This window comes from Pelobates fuscus, chromosome 2 (assembly GCF_036172605.1).
Source record: "Pelobates fuscus isolate aPelFus1 chromosome 2, aPelFus1.pri, whole genome shotgun sequence".
In the NCBI taxonomy this organism is placed as follows: Eukaryota; Metazoa; Chordata; class Amphibia; order Anura; family Pelobatidae; genus Pelobates; species Pelobates fuscus.
The window spans coordinates 121781286-121803911 of NC_086318.1; the positions used below are offsets into that span (position 1 = coordinate 121781286).

At 41.0% G+C, this 22626-nt stretch overlaps 1 protein-coding gene across 2 annotated transcripts in view; it reads right to left on the reverse strand.

Moving 5' to 3' along the window:
* GOLIM4 (golgi integral membrane protein 4) overlaps window positions 1-22626 on the reverse strand; it is a 113255-nt gene that overhangs the window by 25038 nt on the left and 65591 nt on the right. For both annotated transcript variants that reach the window (XM_063442616.1, XM_063442615.1), the window contains exons 2-5: window positions 19085-19159; window positions 8800-8849; window positions 5001-5054; window positions 3982-4132 (exon numbers count right to left, since the gene is read on the reverse strand). In XM_063442616.1, coding sequence (XP_063298686.1) covers window positions 3982-4132; window positions 5001-5054; window positions 8800-8849; window positions 19085-19159 — 330 coding nt within the window. The remainder of the gene's footprint in view (window positions 1-3981; window positions 4133-5000; window positions 5055-8799; window positions 8850-19084; window positions 19160-22626) is intronic.

A 22626-nucleotide genomic window follows, 5' to 3' on the forward strand; every position in this document is an offset into this window, starting at 1 on the left:
CATTTCCCCTTTGGTGCCAAGCTTCAGGACACACTAGGTCATTTGCCCAGAAAACATAGTGCAAGCTTATCAAAAGATGTAAAACACACAGAAAAAACAATAACTATCCCTTACGGAGATAGTAAGTGGTATACTAAAGTGCCTGAATTATAAAAGCAGCTCAACACAAAAAGTGGAATACCCTAATCCACTGTAAGGTGCAAAATACAAAAAAAGAGGTATAAACAATATACCAACGAGTGGAGCGCTATAATACATACAAATAATGTGGGGATATACTCACCCCTCCAATACAGTGACAAAATATATCCAAATGTACATACAAAAAAAAGAAAATATATAGTGCAGATGGTTTACAGAAATGGGAATGAATAATAGTAACAATTGGCTTAAACAACTCACGTGGATTGGAGCCTATAAACTATTGGCTCCGTAAGTAGCTCCTTTTTGCCTTTAAAGGTAGCAACACACCCCTTTGTCCCAAACAATGTTCTCCTGGGGATATAGAAGCAAACAGAGAGAAAGAAACAACATGGGTAGAATTGTACTAAGAGTAAATATAATGTAATAAGGTGGTAATAGTTATGCTCACCTTAAACAGAGCCTTGAATTCCTGGCTCTGAAGTTTTTTGGCAGTATGCTAACTTAACTGGGATAGCATTCCCCACATGAAATTCCTGGAGGCTAGAAAGGACTTTATGGACTAATATAAATCAATATAAAAAGTAACGGTTTATTGTAAAAATAAAAGATAATAATAAAAACAATGCTAGACTTTTCAAAAGCATATAAACAAAATGAAAAAAGTCCAAGTGTAAAAGTCCAAAATCCAGCTAAACGCGTTTCACTCTTGTTTGAGCTCCTCAGTAGCTGTAAAGTAGCCTCAGGAATCTTCTGCTTTATAAGTGTTCAAAAATGCATATGGATCCTCCCTTTGAGGTCACTAGATGTGTAATTATCCAATCATAAGATCAGAATTTTTAATATGGTTCATATGTTCTAATCACCTGTGGAAAAAAAGCTCACATTGGCTGAATTGCCTGTCAATCAAATGAAGAGTTTGATTAGAAAAAATGTCATTGGTGGTTGGATGGGGCTATCATGAAAGGCACCCAATCAGGGCAGTGGTTGGCGGAAGTGACGTTTTAGAAAGAAACATCCGCCACTTCCGCCCTCCATCGCCTCCCAGAATAACCTAATTGATTAGAATAAGCGATCTGGGATGTCACTATTTGAAGGGAAATGTCATAGGCTTCAACTTAGCTTAGTGGGACAGCTTTTTAAAGTTGTTCCCATGTAAGGGTCCGGGAGCCGGCCAGGGGGAGTGGGCTCCGGTGACGTCACAGACAGAACGTCGTGCACCACCTAAGGAGTTCACATAACCAAGCCGGCCTAAACGGAACCTTAAATCAGAGAAGGTGTGGATAGGGGAGACATATTACAGATGTCACCATCAAAGTACTGAAACTTCCGGTCGGAGGTTGGTGGAAATGACGTAACAGACTGATCCGTTCGCCAGGTCTGCCCCCCACCGTCGGAATAATATTGATCTAAATTATCAGAATTTCAACAAAATAAAATAAATACAGTAAAAGGAGAGTAAACCTCAAGTATAGAATAAAGAGGTGATACAGAAAAAAGGATCAATATAAAACTTTCTGTATGTGGAAATGCAATCAAAGCAAGCTCCTCCCAGTAAAATTCTCAAGTTTATGGGAATACACAAAGAGGAGGTGATTTTAATACAATTTTAGCTCAAAATTAAATGAGATGGATTTTCAACCTTGGGACTTGAACTCTGCCATTTCCTTTAAATTATTTTTAACATATTTTCTGAAAATTTTTACAATTTCATTTTTAGCAATATTATATTATACATATGTACCATCTGTAATATCTTATGTTATTTGTTTTTATGCCCATTCTCAAAATGGAGTTTTGAATTTTACTGGGAGGAGCTTGCTTTGATTGCATTTCCACATACAGAAAGTTTTATATTGATCCTTTTTTCTGTATCACCTCTTTATTCTATACTTGAGGTTTACTCTCCTTTTACTGTATTTATTTTATTTTGTTGAAATTCTGATCATTTAGATCAATATTATTCCGACGGTGGGGGGGTGGACCTGGCGAACAGATCAGTCCGTTACGTCATTTCCACCAACCTCCGACCGGAAGTTTCAGTACTTTGATGGTGACACCTGTAATATGTCTCCCCCGTCCACACCTTCTCTGATTTAAGGTTCCGTTTAGGCCGGTTTGGTTATGTGAACTCCTTAGGTGGTGCACGACGTTCTGTCTGTGATGTCACCGGAGCCCACTCCCCCTGGCCGGCTCCCGGACCCTTACATGGGAACAACTTTAAGAAGCTGTCCCACTAAGCTAAGTTGAAGCCTATGACATTTCTCCTCAAATAGTGACATCCCAGATCGCTTATTCTAATCAATTAGGTTATTCTGGGCGGCGATGGAGGGCGGAAGTTTCTTTCTAAAACGTCACTTCCGCCAACCACTGCCCTGATTGGGTGCCTTTCATGATAGCCCCATCCAACCACCAATGAAATTTTTTCTAATCAAACTCTTCATTTGATTGACAGGCAATTCAGCCAATGTGAGCTTTTTTCCACAGGTGATTAGAACATATAAACCATATTAAAAATTCTGATCTTATGATTGGATAATTACACATCTAGTGACCCCAAAGGGAGGATCCATATTAATTTTTGAACACTTATAAAGCAGAAGATTCCTGAGGCTACTTTACAGCTACTGTGGAAGCTCAAACAAGAGTGAAACGCGTTTAGCTGGATTTTGGACTTTTACACTTGGACTTTTTTCATTTTGTTTATATGCTTTTGAAAAGTCTAGCATTGTTTTTATTATTATCTTTTATTTTTACAATAAACCGTTACTTTTTATATTGATTTATATTAGTCCATAAAGTCCTTTTCGAGCCTCCAGGAATTTCTGTTTGCCTCTATATCCCCAGGAGAACATCGTTTGGGACAAAGGGGTGTGTTGCTACCTTAAAGGCAAAAAGGAGCTACTCACGGAGCCAATAGTTTATAGGCTCCAATCCACGTGAGTGGTTTAAGCCAATTGGTTACTATTATTCATTTCCCTTTCTGTAAACCATCTGCACTATATTTTTTTTTTGTTGTCTTATTTTGTATGTACATTTGAATATATTTTGTCACTGTATTGGAGGGGTGAGTATACCCCCACATTATTTGTATTTATTATAGCGCTCCACTCGTTGGTATATTGTTTATACCTCTTTTTTTGTATCAAAAGATGTGTTTGCACATTATTGTCGCCATTTATATAGTGCCAACAGATTCCGTAGCGCCTTACAATATTATAAGGGGGGGGATTTAACTATAAATAGGACAATTAAAAAAAATGTACAGTAACAATAGGTTAAAGAGGACCCTGCTCAAACGCGCTTACAGTCTATAGGAGGTGAGGTATAAAACACAATAGGACAGATGAGCTGTCTAAAGTGGGGGTGGTTAGTGTGGTGGTCATATTTCTTTCTGGATGAGCTCCACCATGTTTCCATATATTTTCTTCCATTTTTCAAGTAGGACTGGACCATATGGCATTCCCAGTGATGTACTTTTAGTCACAGGCTGGCCTGGCACACCATCAGCCCACATCCATAACTCCCAATGTTGGGAGGTATGCCTGTGTGACCTCTCCATGAAGATGAGCCATTCTATTGCGATGTGCTTTCTATTGCTGCAGTTTGTAAAACTTGCGATGAATCAATTCACTAGTCTCCTCTAGCATGGTAAGTCTACATACAATAGCAGCATGAAAGAATGGTGTGTGTCCAGGAAAGCGTTGTAGATCTGACGCAGATATGGTTCGACACCGCATGTTCCTTTTTTATACAAACATTAATCCACCCCAGTTGTGGATTACTTATGTGTTGCTATTAATGCTGGAATTTGTGACTTTGAACATAAAGGCTGCTTACCTTTCATCTTTGAGAGCTCTTGCTCTTTATCTTGCTGTAGATGAACATACTTTTCTTTATGGTCGCTGAATGCCCTAGTCAGGTCTTCACTTAGTTTTTGATGTTCAGCTTGGAGGTCAGTATGTTGTTTCCTTAGATCCTCATGTTGACTCTGCACAAAGCAACATCAAAATGTATTCTGTCATTACATCAATTTGAATCTATCATCTATTCACCATTCAATATAATATATATACTAAGCTCCAAATTTTCAGCTGAAAACATTTGTAAAGGTCAACAAATTAAAAGAATTCAAATAGTCTGAACACTAAAGGCACTTGTTATGTTAGTTTACAAAATGTAAAGAATTTTAGCAAAAAAAGCTTGCTAAGAATAAGTTAAATGACTGAGAATTGAAGCAATTATGCTGGTTATTAACAGCCAAACAGTAAGTGAATGGCCAACAATTAAGTCAAGCAAGGCTGCTTCAGTGGTAAAGTCACAGATTTGCATAATGACTCTTGTGGTTCTGAATTTATATACTGAATGTAAGTCTCGCCAGCTGCATTAGCAGTATTTTTTATCAAAATAAAGGCATAAGTATGCAAATACAAAACAGGCGGAGGGGTTAATAGAACTTGGGGAAGACCAATAATAAAGAAAAAAATAAAATTATAAAAATAAGCTAAAGAACATGGTGGAATGCACTCTATTTCCCTAATGATCTGTTGGACGATTACATTGTTGAGCAGATGAGCCTTCAGCTACAAGCACACTTATTCCCCCACACCATGAGCAATAGGGATTATCTTAAAAAATGGAGTAGTCCTCTGGAACCTCTAGTAACCTGCAGGAACACTAGATCCTAGGCTGCATCTATCCCTCTATGGAGGGAGTAAATGTAATAGACCTGATGGGTCCCTAACATCCAAGCCGATGTATTTGCCCACTTCTCCTTTCCTACATACACAATGCCACTAACCGTGTCTAGCTCCCGAGAATGTAATGTGAAAACCAGCTCCTATCAGTCTGGCACTTACCTTTAACATTTGGTGCTGGACACTCAAGGCATTATATCGGCTATTTGAATCTTGCTGCAAAATACAGAGGAAAGGAACATGTTTTGAGATGTTATATTAGCTCTTCATACCAAATACCAAAGGTCAAATTTGTGCCGTTTCCTGCAGTTAGCGGTCTTTTGAATACCCATGGACATTTCGAGAAAATACTAGACTTTCTCAAGTTCATGCTCTTCACCAGCATGGGTCGCCATCAAGGTCATGGAGCCCACATCAAATATGCGGGCAATCATGGTTCTCATATTTTTCTTTTATTAAACAAAAATAAATTCCTATTTCAACGTTATTCATAAAATTTGTGTAAAGTAGATCAAACTTTCTTGCAATGTACATTTACCATTTCCTAGACGTCTTTGTATTGATTTGCATTTTTTCTCCTTTAATATACATTTAGTAACAGTCCATCCAAAATTTACCTGGAGCATTCTTTAAATGTTTTAATTCTTTTTCATGCTAACTCACTTACTTGCACTGCTATGACATAGTCATAGATTCATTTCTTCTAGATGATTTAGTTTTTATTTGACAGAAGAACAAAAAAAAACACAACTGTTAATTCCATCACATGTGACTTGGCCTTAGAATCACAGTAAACCATGTGGCAGAATTGATAATACAGTTTAAAAAACCTGGCTGAGGATGATGGAAATTACAATCCAGCAAAAAGATGGAAATCCAACTGACTACCCAAGGCTAAAAGACGTTGCTATGATGAAAAGAAATGGGGCTAGTTGGCTTTTACAATGTAGTGCTCCTTTTCTTTAAGCAGGGAAAACCTTGTATACTGCACAATAGTATGTAATACAAGCTGGTGTTTAATGTTTCATCTACATAGTTGTTTAATTTAAAAGAACTAAATGAACACAGATGAATGCATAATTAATGCATGTTAACAGATCTGGTGGTAGCATGTGCCAAGGGATTAAATTACTAGTATTTAATAGAAATATGAACTCTTGATATTTTTGATGTATAATTTGTTTTATTGATGTGTATATGCGCTAATATAAAACATCTACAGTTATTTGCTAAATGGAGAATGGCAAGAATTCAATTAATTCAAAGTGAATTTCAAATCTGAAGCCACATTTAATAGTCAAACCGAAAACGGAATTGTCTAGACTGCAACGAAATTTCTGATCTGGCAGGACACTTGGTCAGGAGGTTGAGAGTCGGGGACAAGCTACCCTCAAGTCTGCACGCGCTGAGGTCCTGTCTCACCTTACAGTGTGGATGGCTGCAGCAGCTAAGCACATATATCTACCATCAATAACCCACTTGTATCTATACAGGAATGCAGATATCTTTGTGCCTCTAAAAACGTCCATAGACGTTCAATTATATGTGATTGTTGGGTTTAGATTCATTTACTCACCTGGTTATTTACTACATTATTTTAAAGTGAATTTTAAATTAAAGGCCAAAGTAACTGAAATGGATAATTCTCCCAGACAGATATGCTACCAGAGCTTGGTTAATTTAACCTTAAAGGGTATTTGTCATGCCCATTTCACTAACCTCTATTGAATTCCTTATGAAAGATTATCTTTACATAATGCTAGTGAAATTTCTAAAAAATTTATAAATTTCTCATTATAAAATCGCAAAGATTGCTATCCCCCTTCTTCCAAGCAGGCTGACTCTTGGCATTTACTCAATGCCGACATCTGGCTGCATGACAACACATCTACAGGCTGTTCTCCATGGGTTCTTGTGTGGCAAGAGCATCATTAAATGCAGCTGGCACTCTCACTGAAGACCTGGAAAATGAAGTGATTCCCAGGTCTATGAATGGACTTACTTGCAAATATCTACGCCCTATGTATATAACATGAAGGAGCCTCACCAATATACTAGTCGTTATTTGCGGACCTCCCTTCCAGCTTGCAAGCCCTCTCCTCCAGCTTGCAAGCAATTCTCCAAGGCATACAAGCCCTTCCCTGGAGAACTCCATTCAATCTATTGATATGTTGTCAATTAAGCCAGAACATTAATTTTAGCAGTAGGGTTTCCAGGTGCTGGGAAAGCCATCCGAGACTTTCCTATACATAGGCAGGGCAAAGAAGAGGCAGCACAAACATAAATGTGGGCTAACGGCAAAGTTGGAACATTTGGAAAGGAGGTGAGTATCCTGAAAAAAAAAAATCCCAAACCTGTATTACAAGATATGAAAAAAGAAACCGTTTGGGTAAGTATTTATGTTCATAAGTACAGGTTGCAGCAGAACCGATTAAGCAGTTTTGAGGGGTCAATGCTCGGGCTGTGGTGGGGAAGGCAGGTGCACCTGGTCTCATTGCGTTCCGTCCATCACCCCATTTCAGTAGCCAATATGGTTTGGACCGGAGTACTTTGAGACTTCGCCACGTGGGCATATTTAGAAAACAACCAGTCTGTGATCGCGACGCAAAGAGCTTTTCGGCAACGGTTCAACATTCCGTGCAACGACGACGTTCCTTATGCGAACACAATTCGTCATGGGTTAGGCAGTTGGAGGAAACTGGTACCATACTTAGAAGAGGTACACATGGCCGACGCAGGTCCATAAGAACACTGGAAATGTGCAGCTGGTGAGAGCAGCAATTGAACAGTCGCCAGGACGTTCTGCTCGAAAGCATGCTGTTGCTTTGGGAATGTCAGACCGCAGTCTGAGGAGGATTATTTATTTAGATGTGCCGTTTCATCCCTACAAGATGATGTTGGCTCAGGAATTAAGTGTAGAAGATTATGTCAACCGCAGAAATCTGTGTGAGCAAGTGCTTGCACAGATCATCTCAATGTTGGAAACTTTTCTACAGCCTAGAATGGAAGAGATTGTTGAAGAAGAGGAATTGGGGGAGTTCTGGTTCCAACAGGATGGGGCTACAGCCCACACAGGACGAAATTCACTAAATGTTTTGAAAAAAAAAATGTTTCCCGTCTGGTCTCTCTGAGGCGTGATGTAGGGTGGCAGGTGCGGTCACCAGATTTGAGCATTTGTGATTTTTTTCCTTTGGAGATATCTGAAGTTAAAAGTATTCAAACATCACCCTCACACCCTACCAGAGCTAAGGGAGCAGATTATTGAAGAAGTTAACGTCATACCCCGTGATATTTGTGAACGAGCTGTACAAAACTTCAGAGGTCATCTCCAACAGTGTGTTGCTGCTAATGACCGCCTTCTCGAAGACATTATTTTCAAAACGTGATGAATATAAAATTGTATTTACTGGTGAATTCGAAAATAAAAACAGTTTTTCTCTATATACCTCAGTTAATTTTTTTTATAACCTTTCAAAACTGCTTAATCGATTCTGCTGCACCCTGTATATTTAACTCTTGCTCAGCAATGGACAAGAATTAAATATATTTCACTTCCAATTAGAAATTCACTTTGAATTCCTGACAATTCTCACATTAGTAAATAACCGTGTTAATCTCTCCCTTGCTTGGCTTATTATGGCTATTTCTATCCGTCCTGTTTTTCTCAGCATCTGCTATTTATGACACTCCACTCCACCTCTTTTTCATCGGTATATCACTTTTGTCTTAAGTTACAAATGGTAGATTCCACTATATCATACAGTATTGACCGTAAGCAGAGGAAGAGACAGAAAAAAAATAGAAACCTTGAAAATGTGTATATTTATTGTTAGTCAAAAAAAAAAAAAAAAATAGATGTCAATGCATGCTGCAATTATGTTATTTTAGCACCTAGTTTAGTGATTTGACATAACCACATATATGTGTGTAATGCTGGAATCATTTCATCCCATCTACTTACCCTCCCTTTATTCAACGTTTCCTGTGCTTCTAACTTATAAACAAGATAATCTGAAAAAAAAAAAAAAAGAACAATTTTAGGACAATAAATGATTAAATAATGTAATAATTTGTAGAGCTATATATTTGAAACTGTTTAGAATCAACGGATGGACCCTACAGCCTAATATATCCATAACCAGTACATTGCCATGTAGTGGTGTGTCTTTAGGCCAGCGGTTAGCGATGTAAGGTCAGTAGTGGTAGTAGCGGTGCTCACATTCAATGTATTCTGGTATGCCAGATAGTGCTCCAGTAAAAGAAGAAAAAATGTTTTTTTTTTTAAATAAAAAAAATTGTGCTTTCTGTAATGTTAAAATAATAAATAAATAAAAGGAGATATACTCTCAAAGGAAGAGCAAATAAGTATTGCTCAATCCTAAACAGCATAGATGGTATCTTCCCCACCAAGGATTATGGTTCAAGAAAAATCCTCAATGATGAAGATAAACAGGTGCAGAAATTAATAAAAAAGCTAGCTAGTTTTATTAATAAACAAAATGATAACATAAAAAAGTAGCTTAAAATATTAAAACACACTAACGCGTTTCACCTGCATAAAGGCTTTTTTCAAAATTTCACAGTGCTGAGGACCTTCACTGTTTAAATAGCTCTGAAATTTTAATAAAATGGTCAGATGAGGTCATCGATCCTTTGACAGAAATCAATTAACATAAATACATAATATTAGAGCATAATACTCTAGAGAGCAAAGTAAATATAGAAAGTCTTTTCTTACAGTATTCAAATAGGATTAAAACAAAATTACATTTAATAAAATTTAAAAAGGAATGAAAACCATAAGAGTCCCAAAATGGTCACGTTGTCATGACAACCATATAAACAAGCAGGCAAAATAGACTAGGAGGGACAGGGGAGGGGATACTGAAATTGGAGATTTTATTAAAGGACACGGAGGCTCATATTAGGCTTTATCTCTTTCTTTATTCCTCAGCAGCAAAGAAAGGATATTGATATTTTTTAATATAGCAATAACAAAAAAAACACAAATACCCCTAAGGGTTAACCATGTAACATTCCATATCTGTTAACCAATCGGATCAGTCCTTGTACTATGTCCCTTCATGTGACCTAATCTACTTCCTCTTTCTTTGCTGCTGCCTCAGCTAAGTACCACATAATTTTTAAGCTCTGACAAATTGTTATATTTACTGTGCTTTTACTGTACTTTTAATGTTTAAATTTTGCCTTTTAATGTGATTGTCTATCACTTGTGTTTTTTTTCTGTGTTTGCTCCATCTGTCCTCCGTGCAGGGTACTTGCCTCTCCCTTGGGGCAAGCCACATCCTGCACTGCCTTTTCGGGTTGTTTATAACCCGTTTTTTCCCATCACTATCCACCGAGTGGGGGACGCTCTCGGGACCCCGAGGCATCCCCCTCCCGCCCCCCCCTCACCTCCCCGGGTCGGAACGAGTCTCTTAGCCGCCAGACGGTCGGCTATTACTCTGACCGCCACTCAGACCGCCCGCGCATGCGCAGTGCGCTCTCGCGCATCGCGGCGGCCATCTTGGGGTTGGCAAAATTTGCCGCTCTTTTCGCTCGCGCCATTCTGTCAGGGAGGGGCGCGAGCTGATTGGCTAGGGGTGTTGTCAGGCAGCTTACCGGTGCCCCCAGGAGTCATTCCTGAGGGAACACTCGGTAAGCTACCATATTATTTGTGCCATTTAGCGAATTTGTGCCTTAATAGCCTGTGCCTTGCCATAGCTGCCTGTATACTTGTATACAGCGTTCAGCCAATTAGTTTGGAATACATAAACCACTGCAGTGGTGTCAGTGTGCATCTGTCCGTTGGTGACAGTTCTGCTGTTAGTACATTATTGTATAAAATTACTGTGACATATCCTGGCCAGTATGCAGTCCCCTGCTGATAAACTGACTGTCACCCCCCCCACTTCTACTAAGCCCAGCAAGCGTAATACAGCAGCCCAGTCTACAGACACTGCTGCCACTGGGGGATTTGGGGATGCACCCCAGGAGCACGTAGACTCAGAGGAGTTCCAGGCGCTCCTGGATGCTACTATGAAGAAGTCAGTGACACAGGCCATATATAATGCCATGGGGGTGATGTCGGACACCCTGTCCCACTCTATCTCCTCCGCTATAAGGGCATCCAGCCAACACCCGGGCTCTGCACCCCCTATATCCTCTGATAGCAAGCCAGTGGTCCCTAGCGGCCGCAAGGCGACTTGCAAATCGCACCATCTACCAGGTGCTGCCTCCAAATCTAGTAAGACGGACAGGTTGCGCCCTGTTGAGACTGATGACGTGGTGCTCCCACGGAAAAGAGCCCCCCACCGGGCAAAAACGGTGCGGAGTTGGAAGAGGGCAAAAGCCCTACTTGATTCGTCCGACTCTGATTCGGACTCAGAGGAGGTATCAGATGGGTCCGATAACATCGACCCAGTCGACTCAGATGACTCATCCCCCGAACGCGGCGAAGCCGCGCCTCAAGCGCTGGACGCTGAGCAAGAGACGGAGGAATCCGCTGTGTTAGACCCCCAAGGGGAACCCCTCTTTGACCCTGACACCTTGCACAATCCGCGCTCAGCGGACTGGTACCCCACAAACCATGTGGCTATTTACATAGCGACCAGGGTGAGGAAACCCCTCGACAAGGCCACAAGGAACAAACTGAGGGCGGAATGCCCACGCCCCACTGTCCCAGACATGGCCTGCGCGACCCCCGAGGTGGATCCCAAGATCGCCCAGTTCCTGGGTAAGTCAGGATGGAGGGCCAAAAAGGGATTGGATTACTCCCTTAAGCATTGCCAGGACAAGACCCTGGACATACTCGGGCCTATAACTAAAATCTTCGACATGGTCGAAGCAGCCCTTACGGGGGGGACCCCAATAGACCTAATGGCCATCCGAGGATGGATTCAGAGGGGCATATGCCTGATTGGAAATGCCAACACCGCGTTGGCCACAGAACGGCGTAAAGCCATATTAATGAAGATTGAGCCAAAGCTAGTACACCTGGCAATCTCCGAGCCTGGCACACAGGCAAAAGGTCTCTTATTCGGTGACGATTTTGTTAAAACCCTGGGCAATTACGTCAGCACGTTTACGGCACTGGATAAGGCACAACATAATATGAAGCGAGTGTTCTCGCATAAGGTTTTTGGTGGGGCCGGCAGACAGCGGGGCCGTCTGTCCGGCCGCCCCTCCCGGACTCCGTTCCGGGGCTATCGAGGCTCCGCCACAACACGTTTCCACCCGCCCGAACCAAGGACACAATCACCGTTCTTCCCGACCAGGGGCAGGTCATGGCACCCACGTGGAACCAGGGGATCCTCCTATGGCCGCCGGCCTTATGGTGAGTCACTTCTCTTTACACACCCATTCCGTATCACAGGTGGGGGGCAGATTGTTTCATTTTCAAGAGGCCTGGCACAACCTAACCTCAGATGCCTGGGTCCTAGAGACCATTCGCGGCTACCACATCGAATTCACACAGCAACCAATCCAACTCTCACTGCCACATCGGATTGTCTTTTCCACACGAGACAAACATCTGGTGTCAAAAGAGATTCGCACACTAGAGGAGAAGGGTGCGATATACAAAGTCTCACCTACCGCCCCCGGGTTCCTAAGCAACATCTTCCTAGTACCCAAGAAAGGTGGGGGCACCAGACCAGTAATAAACCTACGGCCGCTCAACGCCTTTGTCACATACCATCACTTCAAGATGGAAGGGATACACTGCCTACGGGACTTGCTACGATTGGGAGACTGGATGGTAAAATTGGACCTCCAAGACGCATACCTCACGATACCGATTGCCGAGGAATGTCACCACCTACTTCAATTCCGATGGGAACAGACTATGTGGCGCTTCCGCTGCCTCCCTTTCGGCCTGTCCTCAGCCCCGTGGTGCTTCACCAAGCTGCTGAAGCCGGTGGTCGCTCTCCTTCGCAGCAGAGGTGTACGACTCATCATATACCTCGACGACATGCTGATCATGGCCCAGGACACCCAACTCCTGACCCAACATCTATCCTGGGCGTTAACACTTTTGCAAAATCTGGGTTTCCTAATCAATTGGGACAAATCGATCCTGCAACCCTCCCACTCGATCGAGTTCCTGGGCTTCGATATAGACGCAATCCAAGGAACACTCAGTCTACCTACCAAGAAGGTAAAACTTATCAAGAAGGAAATCCGGAGGACGTTGACACGACCGGTCCTAACCCTCCGACAACTAGCCAGGATAATTGGACTGTTAGCCGCCTCTATACAAGCGATCTTCCCAGGACCACTACACTACAGATCCCTGCAACAACTCAAAACCACCCACCTACACTTGGGTCAATCCTATTCCGATTCTATACCTCTAGACTGCGCGGCAAAAGAGGAGCTGGCATGGTGGCTTCAACACATGGAAGCATGGAATGGCAGGGCAATCTTCGGAACAACTCCGGATCTCGTCATAGAATCCGACGCGAGCAGACTGGGATGGGGAGCTCGTTGTGGTCCTACCTCTACAGGTGGAAAATGGTCTTCAGAAGAAAAAGAACTCCACATCAACGGTTTGGAACTTCTAGCCGGGTCATTTGCCCTCCGGAGTCTCCTCGGACACACGACCGATTGCTCCATACTTCTGCGCATGGACAATATATCGGCCGTTCGCTACATCAACCACCTGGGTGGCACGAGACCCGCAACACTCACAAATCTAGCGAAAGAATTTTGGTATTTCTGCCTGAGTCGCAACATATCAGTACAGGCGGAATACCTCCCAGGTCTCTCAAACACCGTAGCGGATTGGAATTCCAGACACCTAAGAGACAACAGCGCCTGGAGACTGAATCGCACAACATTCCAGAGGCTTCACCAACTCTGGGGACCTATGCACATCGACCTTTTTGCCTCCCGGCTGAATGCTCAACTTCCCTCATTCTTCAGCTGGAGACCGGACCCAGACGCCACGGCAGTGGATGCCTTCCTACAAAATTGGCCGAACAACAGGCTATACGCCTTTCCTCCTTTCTCACTCATAGCGCGAACTCTCCTACACCTACAGCGCTCCCGAACATCGTTGGTATTAATAACGCCATTTTGGACGGCACAGCCATGGTTCCCTTCACTCATGGAAATGTCGATCGACCTTCCCCGATTGATCCCTGGAGGCACGGAATTATTGTCAGACCCCGATGGGAACTCTCACCCACTCCTAGTGCAAGGCCATCTCAGACTCATAGCATGGCTCCTCTCAGGGGACCCTGGTCCGTGCCAAACGTTTCACAAGCAACTTTGGACTTATTGGCAGGAGCTTGGGCCCCAGGGACAAGACGAGCCTATACTCATGCCTGGAACACATGGTATAGTTGGTGCGTGGAACAACACGTGGATCCCATATGTGCTCCTGTAAATCAGGTGCTGGGTTTCCTGACTACCCTTTACGAACAAGGTTTGGCATACCGCACCATAAACGTGTACAGGTCAGCGATTTCAGCTGGACACAACGGTTGGGAAGGCTCCCCGGCCGGGAAACATTTATTAATTTGTCGCCTATTACGAGGCATGAAATTTGCACGGCCACCACAACCTCGCTACACGACATTATGGGATGTGAATATGGTCCTTCGTCTGTTGCAAGACTGGCCTCCAAACTCAGACCTCACACTCAAACAAGTGTCAGCAAAATTAGCGATGCTCCTGTGCTTAATTTCCTGCAAGAGAGTATCAGACGTGCGGGCCCTGGATATCGATGCACGATCCTTCACCCCACATGGCGTTCTGTTTACGATTACCAGACGTACGAAGTCGAAAATCACTTCAGTCTTCTACCCCTCCTTTCCTCACAACACTAACCTCTGCCCGGTGGCATGTCTGCGGGAATACGAACTACGGACCCAGTCATTCCGGAACCCAACAACACCGGACCTGTTCTTGGCAGTGAGGAAACCTCATCATCCAGTATCCACAGGAACTCTGGCACGATGGGTGAAAGGGATAATGTCAGCTGCTCACATCGACACATCAGTTTATGGAGCACACTCTACTAGAGGTGCTATGGCTTCAAAAGCATTCTCCATCGGATGTAGACTGGAAGACCTCCTCCGCACAGCTGATTGGTCCAGAGAATCGACGTTCAAGGAATTTTACTTTCGTCCAACAGAACATATCTCGTCTATGGTCGTTTCACAGCTTTAAACTAGCCTAATATGAGCCTCCGTGTCCTTTAATAAAATTACCAGATTTTACTAATTACATGACGTAAAGTCATGATTTTATTAAGGACACGGAGGCGAGTATTAGCCCGCCCAATGAAAGGTAAGCAATACATGTAATTTCCCACCCAATTGCTCATAAACAGGTTGGAGTGGTTGACTGTTCAGATTCAAAGTTATATATAAGAATAATTGATGTAAATTGACAATCTAATGGAATGTTTCAGATATGAATGCTGTTTTAAAAAATGGATATCGCTTATATGCATGACAACGATATTCGAACATATTTTACCATATCTCTCTCTGTCTCCTACAGCTTAACACTGTGATGAAACAACCAGGATCATCCGCTATCTCCTAGTTTTATCGGAAGACTCATCGGAACCCTCTACCGGAGATTATCCAAGTTTGAGAAAAGTTTTCCTGTTGATGAGTTCAGCTTCGGCACCAGTCAGAAAGAGGAAGTAGATTAGGTCACATGAAGGGACATAGTACAAGGACTGATCCGATTGGTTAACAGATATGGAATGTTACATGGTTAACCCTTAGGGGTATTTGTGTTTTTTTTGTTATTGCTATATTAAAAAATATCAATATCCTTTCTTTGCTGCTGAGGAATAAAGAAAGAGATAAAGCCTAATACTCGCCTCCGTGTCCTTAATAAAATCATGACTTTACGTCATGTAATTAGTAAAATCTGGTAATTCTCCTGCATGGAGAAAAAGGAGAAGAGAACTCTAGGACCAGGAAGGACTACATATGAAGTTGCCTGCTGTTTTTATAAAACCTCATATTATGATGTTTTTAGGTTAATTGATTTCTGTGCCACATGATCTATGACATCATCTGATCGTTTTATTTGAATTTCAGAGCACTGTAACACTTTGGGAAAGCCTTTATACAGGTGAAACACGTTAGTGTTATTATTATTTTAGGCTACTTTTTATATTACCATTTTGTTTATTAATAAAACTAGCTTTTTTTTTTATTAATTGCTGCACCTTCTTCTCTGCATCCTTGAGGATTTTTCCTGGAGGACTCCATATTCCTTGGTGGGGAACATACCGCTTATGCCGTTTAAGATTGAGCAATACTTATTTGCTCTTCCTTTGTGAGTATATCTCCTTTTATTTATTTATTATTTTAACATTACAGAGATCACTATTTTTTTGTTTTTATTTTTTTTTCTTATATTACTGGAGCACCATCTACTGGCATACCAGAATACATCGAATGTGACACCTCATCACATAGTATCAGGGCCATCTACATATCCACAGACTGGGATTGTACTGTCCAGGCATAGTGATCTGGAGCCGATCTTTAGCTCTGGAAAAGTATAAGTGCAATCTGTTTTATTTGCCATATTTGATACCCTAAAATACTACACTATATTTGGGTTTTGTCCCTTCTCTTTTTCATATTGCTCCATTGGGAATAAGGACTTCAGTTGAAAGCGCTGCTTCCCATCATTCTTTTATTTATTCTCCTCTACGACCAGAAGGAAGAGACTCTGGTTTGGGAAGTTTGAGCTGCTACAGATACAAAAAACCAAGCGCCAGAAATCTCTCTCTTGTGTTTAGACTCCCACTTTAGCATTTGCAGTATGTGTACGTATGAGGTTATAAAAGACCGTTAAAGAGACACTATAGTCACCAGAATGACTACAGTTTAATGTAGCTGTTCTAGTGTCTATAGTTGGTGCCTGCAAGCTTTTTGCTGTAAACACTACCTTTTCAGAGTAAATTAAAGAGAAGCCACTGAATGTGCTTCCTGGGACAGTGCTGCATAGTGTGCAGCACCGACTGTCAATGTCTTCATGCTCTGCATCTCTATAAGGAAATGCCGATTGGCCAGGCCCATGTTTGACCCTGCCTCCACCGCACCTCCTTAATGCTCTCAGCTAATCCAGTGCTTTGGGAAACATTGGATTTCCAATGGGAAACATTGGATTTGCCAAGATCTTCAATTGTGAGTTTGTGGGCTGTGGCTAGGGCTGGTGAACCCATGCAGCGCTGGAAAAAAGGTATGTTTTCTTAACTTTTAAGGGGGGCAAGCAACCTAAATTGGGGTTTTAACACTATAGGTTCAGAAATATAAGTTTGTGTTCCTTTAATGATACAATATTCAGCATGTATAACTGGACATGTATCATTTAATGCTGATTGGCAGCATATGAGGCTCTCTCGTTCTCTCTTTGCTGGGGCCAAGTCATACAAGATCCAGCACTCACTCATCCACTAAACAGCAATTTCAAGGCCCACAGAATGTAATAGTGTGCTGGACCTTGTACGTTGTATGAATTGGCCCCAGCAGCACCCTTATAATGTATGCATATGTAGGTAAACAAATCCATCTTGGTTTCATATATACATATATTTTGGAGTCCAGGCCAACTTCCCAGTTTTGCATCCCTTCCTGTCACAGGTACCTCATTGAAGGGCCCTATTTAACCTTGACCTGCAAAGAGCTCCAGGAGGAAGGATTTCCCAACTAAGTTAATTAATTTCATATTCATAGGCATTAAGTTGCTAGAGTAGGACCTGCCAAGAATGGGGTACATTGGCGTTGTGGCAGGCTTATGCAATGTAGGATCATATACTGTAACTAAACCTAAGTGAGGTGTTTTAAAAGGGACAATAAAGGCACCCAGACCACTTCAGCTCACTAAAGTGGTCTGGGTGCAGTGTTCCAGTCCCACTTAGTCCTACAGTGTAATTTCATACAGATGTTGAGTTATGGTTTTGAGATTAACATGTAACTATTATTATATTCATCATGTACATCATGCCAAAATATTGTGTAAGGCTTTACAAGCAATTCTTACACATGTGCAAAGGTAAAAAATAATCAATTCTATCACTTAGGAAATAGTGTTCTTAAGTAGAACATTTCTTGTCCTTCATGGTCTCATACAGTTAAATAATACCAATTATAGATCATTCCTATAGATATGGACTTGGAAAGCAACTGTTTAAACTAAAAATGTACTTTTGAGCTTAGTACTACATTGCCTAGTGATGGCAAAGATGCATTGAAGAAATGATAAGTGAACACTAGATGGCGGTAGAAAGAAAGAAGCTAACAAAGCCTCCAAAAACATTAAATATTTTGTGTAATAAAAAAATGAGCAGATGTCCAGGGTGATGTCGTAAAATCCCAATAATAATAATAAAACAGGATCACAGGGATGGTCTAGGACAAGCATGCAGAAGTGGATATTCTAACACCACCTACAGCTAATACGCTCTGTGAAACTGCCTTTATAGCTGGGGTGGATGCTATGAAAAAATTAAACCCATATTTCCAGCAATGTTAAAAGGGAAAAATAAAGAAGCATTGATAATACTAGAGGTTAGAAAAGCCTTCCTTTTATTACATAACATTTAGACTTTTTCATTACTTAATTTCTATTTCTGGATCTTGATAATTTTTTTTGTTGGAGGAGGAATTGCAATTTCACACTTTATAGGTTAGCAAGTGACATTCTTAATTGTCTTAGATCCCTTAATTTGCATGGAACATCTTCACGGAAACAAAAACTGCATGCACTTCACTTTTTTTATAGCTGGGTTGGAATGTTTAATCAGGCTGCGTACTATGCCTGCGCTACGATTTAACCCTTTTGTTTCCGAATTGTATAACATAACCTTTTTCGCACACTAATGGCTAAATATTGTGACAATGATAGCTAGTTAATATTCCAGCATTTCTGTCTAGTAAATTAGTTTTTTCCAAGTACTAAAATAAATATTTAGAATATTCCATAATGTCCACTAGCTTTAATGAATTATTTGTGAATATAAATAATACTATCACAGTGAAGCACATGTATAACGAACAGGGTTATTTGGTAAAGTGATAATTCACAGTGAATTTAAATTTAAGGTCACAGTAAATCAGCTTTGATTTCAGTAAAGCTACTCTTGCTATAAATATGAAATTATAAATTCACTTTGAATTCTCAATTTAGTAAATAACCTGACAGTTTCAAATAATTCACTGATTTAGCAAACTCAAGATAGGGAATTCCAGTCCAAATATATGTACCTTCCTTTGCTTTCTTGTGTTCAAGCCTTTCCTTTTGTAATGATTTTTCAAGTCGTGATCTGTGTTCGTACACCACTGAAAAAGAAACACATTTCCACAAAAATTTATATAAATACTCAAACTTTATCTTTCAAAAAAAGAATACAATGTGAAAGCCAAGTGTAGCAATTTTATTACCCATTGTGTTTGAAAACAAAATAAGAAACTTGCTTATTAAAGGGATACTATAGGCATCAAAACAACTTTAGCTTAATGAAGCAATTTTAGTGTATATAAATCATAGCCCTGTAGTCTCACTGTACAATTCTCTGCCATTTAGAAGATAATTCACTTTTATTTCTATTTATGCAGCCCCTAGCCACACGTCCACTGGCTGTGACTGACAGAGGCTGCAAGAAAAAAATAGTTTCATCTTCAATCAGGTTACCTCTGTAAATTGAAATTTAATAACACACAGGAGGCTTCTTCAGGGTTTAGATGGCTATTAACAAAGCAGGAGATAGATTTCAAATTAAACAAACTGTAATAAAGGAAGTTTAAACATTAGAAGTGTTTAGGAAGTGTTTAGGAAGGTTATGCACATACAGGGAGGAGTGCCTAGGGCTGCATAAACAAGGTGATTTAACTCCTAAAAGGCAAAATATTGAGCAGTGAGATTGCAGGGGCATGATCTATACACCAATACGGCTTCATTAAGATAAAGTTGTTTTGGTGACTATAGTGGCCCTTTAAGTGTTCAAGAGCCACCAACCGTCCAGGAATTGAGGTCCTCTTGAATTACACACAGGTGTCACAATGAAAATGACTGAGCCACTGATAAACGCACCTGCGCTAAAACAAGGAAATAATGAAATTCTCATTTGCTGATGGCTTTTCAGGACAGATTTGGTAAACACTGCTTATAAATGGAGTCAAAACTCATATTCAGTGGAATCCTAATCTGATCAGTGATACATGCTTATAAAAAGAAAAAGGATCCAATTGGGGTTGACTTTACCTAGCACTCTCAGTCTATTAGTACTTTAAAAATATGGATAGGCTAATGCAGTAAACCACAACAGGGAAGCCCAGCTGTAGGTTGTGAGAGAGTCCATTTTTCTTTTTGTTTAAACCAGTGATTCAAATGGCAACAACCCAAGAAAAGGGCACCCAGACTCTTTGCACTACGGCTACTTCATTGGGTTATAGTGGCTATGAGTATTACATTATAGGAATATTCCCACACTGAGTGGCAGAACATCAGGGGTCGCAAAGATCACAAGTGTTCCACCTGTCACAGTTGGCTCAAGAGCAGGTCAGCAGGCAAGCTTAGAGTGCCCCAAGAGGGTGGTGCTCAAACCTAAGGAAGAGTAGGCATCGGCTTACCTAGATGTCAGGTTCTTACTAATACCACAGTCTTACAGACCATGCTTTCAAATTAACCTTATAAAAACCTATGATCTCCAGAGAATATGATAATTAACGAAGGATGAGTGGAGAGCGCACATACTACTTTATGTGAATTTTTTTCAAATTTGTTTTAAGGTGACCTGGTAATTTTTTATTACTGACAGCAAGTCACAATCAAAAGGAGTTTACAGAAAATAAAGGTGAAATGGTAACAACGTAACAAGCAGCTAATATTAAAACCACTACCTCAGAAATGCTACACCTGGTAGCACACTGTATTAAAGGCTCTGTATCAGCATTCACAAATTGGGAACTCAAAATTACATTCCCAGAAAGCAATTCCCTTATAATAAACTGTCATGAAGGAGATGGAAATCTATAATGGTTTTCTCCTCTACTGCCTCGAGGAAAGAGTGTAATATTTCCAATATAATCATACAGGAAGCAGCACTGCCCCTACAAACAATATTTATTGTTTCTCTCACATGGAAGGCACAAAAACATGGGGGAAAGAAGTATGCAGCCCAATACTGTAATTTTCCTTCAATGTCATCCCAGTACTCTGATGTACACTAAGAACTGCTGCAGGCATTTCTTTTCCCGAAGTGTCAAATACAAATGAGAGTAAAATTTGCAATAAGCCTTTTAGAATATAATTCATCTTTTGGCCATACTATAAATTTTGCCCTGTCTTGATGTCAAATGTATTCTTATTTCTTGAAAAGTCTGGATGGTTCTGTTTCCCTCGTGTCTTTTCCAACCAAAAGGACATTTAAAAAAAAATGTATTTTATTTTTAAATATAGGAAAATTCAACTGTAATCTTAAAACCATTAGAGAGCAGTAATATACATTCTTAGTTTAAAATTTGGGTGAACTGTGCTGCCTGCTATGTAAACATAACTTAAAGGACCACTATAGTGCCCCCAACCTCATGGCCCCCCTCCTGCCGGGCTCAAGAGGGGTTAAGGTTAAACAGTTACCTTTCTCCAGTGCCAGACTCCCTCGGCGCTGGGGACTCTCCTCCCTCTTCCAACGAATTTCTCAATGCTTTCCTATGGACGGCAGCGTCTTCTCACTGTGAAAATCACAGTGAGAAGCGCCTCTAGCGGCTGTCAATGAGACAGCCACTAGAGGCTGGATTAACCCTATTGTAAACATAGCAGCTTCTCACTCACTCACTCTGAAACTGCTATGTTTACAGCTGCAGGGTTAACCCTAGATGGACCTGGCACCCAGACCACTTCATTTAGCTGAAGTGGTCTGGATGCCTATAGTGGTCCTTTAACTACTATACTTGGTAAGGCCAGCATCTATCCTCTATATATACACGATGACTGGAGCCAGAAATCCAAAACAGTTACTAGTCAACTCAAAGTTGAGCTTCAAGTCAACTTTTATTGGGCCATATGCAATTTTTAAGTTATCATTCTGCCAAACATCATAATGTATATCATTTGAGGCGACATTCCCACATACCACCCAACATTTCAAATTGACAAGAGGGATGCTTCGATTTTAGGTGTGTGAGAGGGCATGTTGGCAGGGACGAAATTATAGTGACAGGAAAACAAAGTTGGAATCAAGTAAGTTGACAGAAGGGGTTGTTAACCCTTTCTGCACTACGGGGAGGGGGAGGAGTGAGACAGAAGGGTGCACTATAGGGAGCTAAAGTGCCAGAAAAACAACTTTTTTTTTTTAAACTGCAGTAATTGCCTTTGCAGGGTTAAGGGACCTTGGACACTGCACCCAGACCACTTAAATGAGCTGAAGTGGGTGCCTATGTGTCCCTTTAAGTGACTTACTAATAACAATTGATGCAACTAAAATGTTATTTAGACCATGTATCTTATTTACACAAACTGCTTCCTAAACACATTTATTGTAGTTTAAAGAAACATTGCTTTTAGTATTAATGCTGTGGAGTGCAATTATATGGAGCTCCTAGAAAAGAGGGACAGATGACTTGGTCCCAAAATAGGAACTGTTCCTCCTCAGTATATACATTTGGGACACCTTGAAGGTATGCACCCATACGTCTCTATTAAGGAACACAGAGCTAATATGGACCAGACTCACTGCATACAGCGAGAGCTGCACTGCACTGATGAGGTCAGAAGACTTCCTATTTTAATTCTACAGATTAAAAAAAAC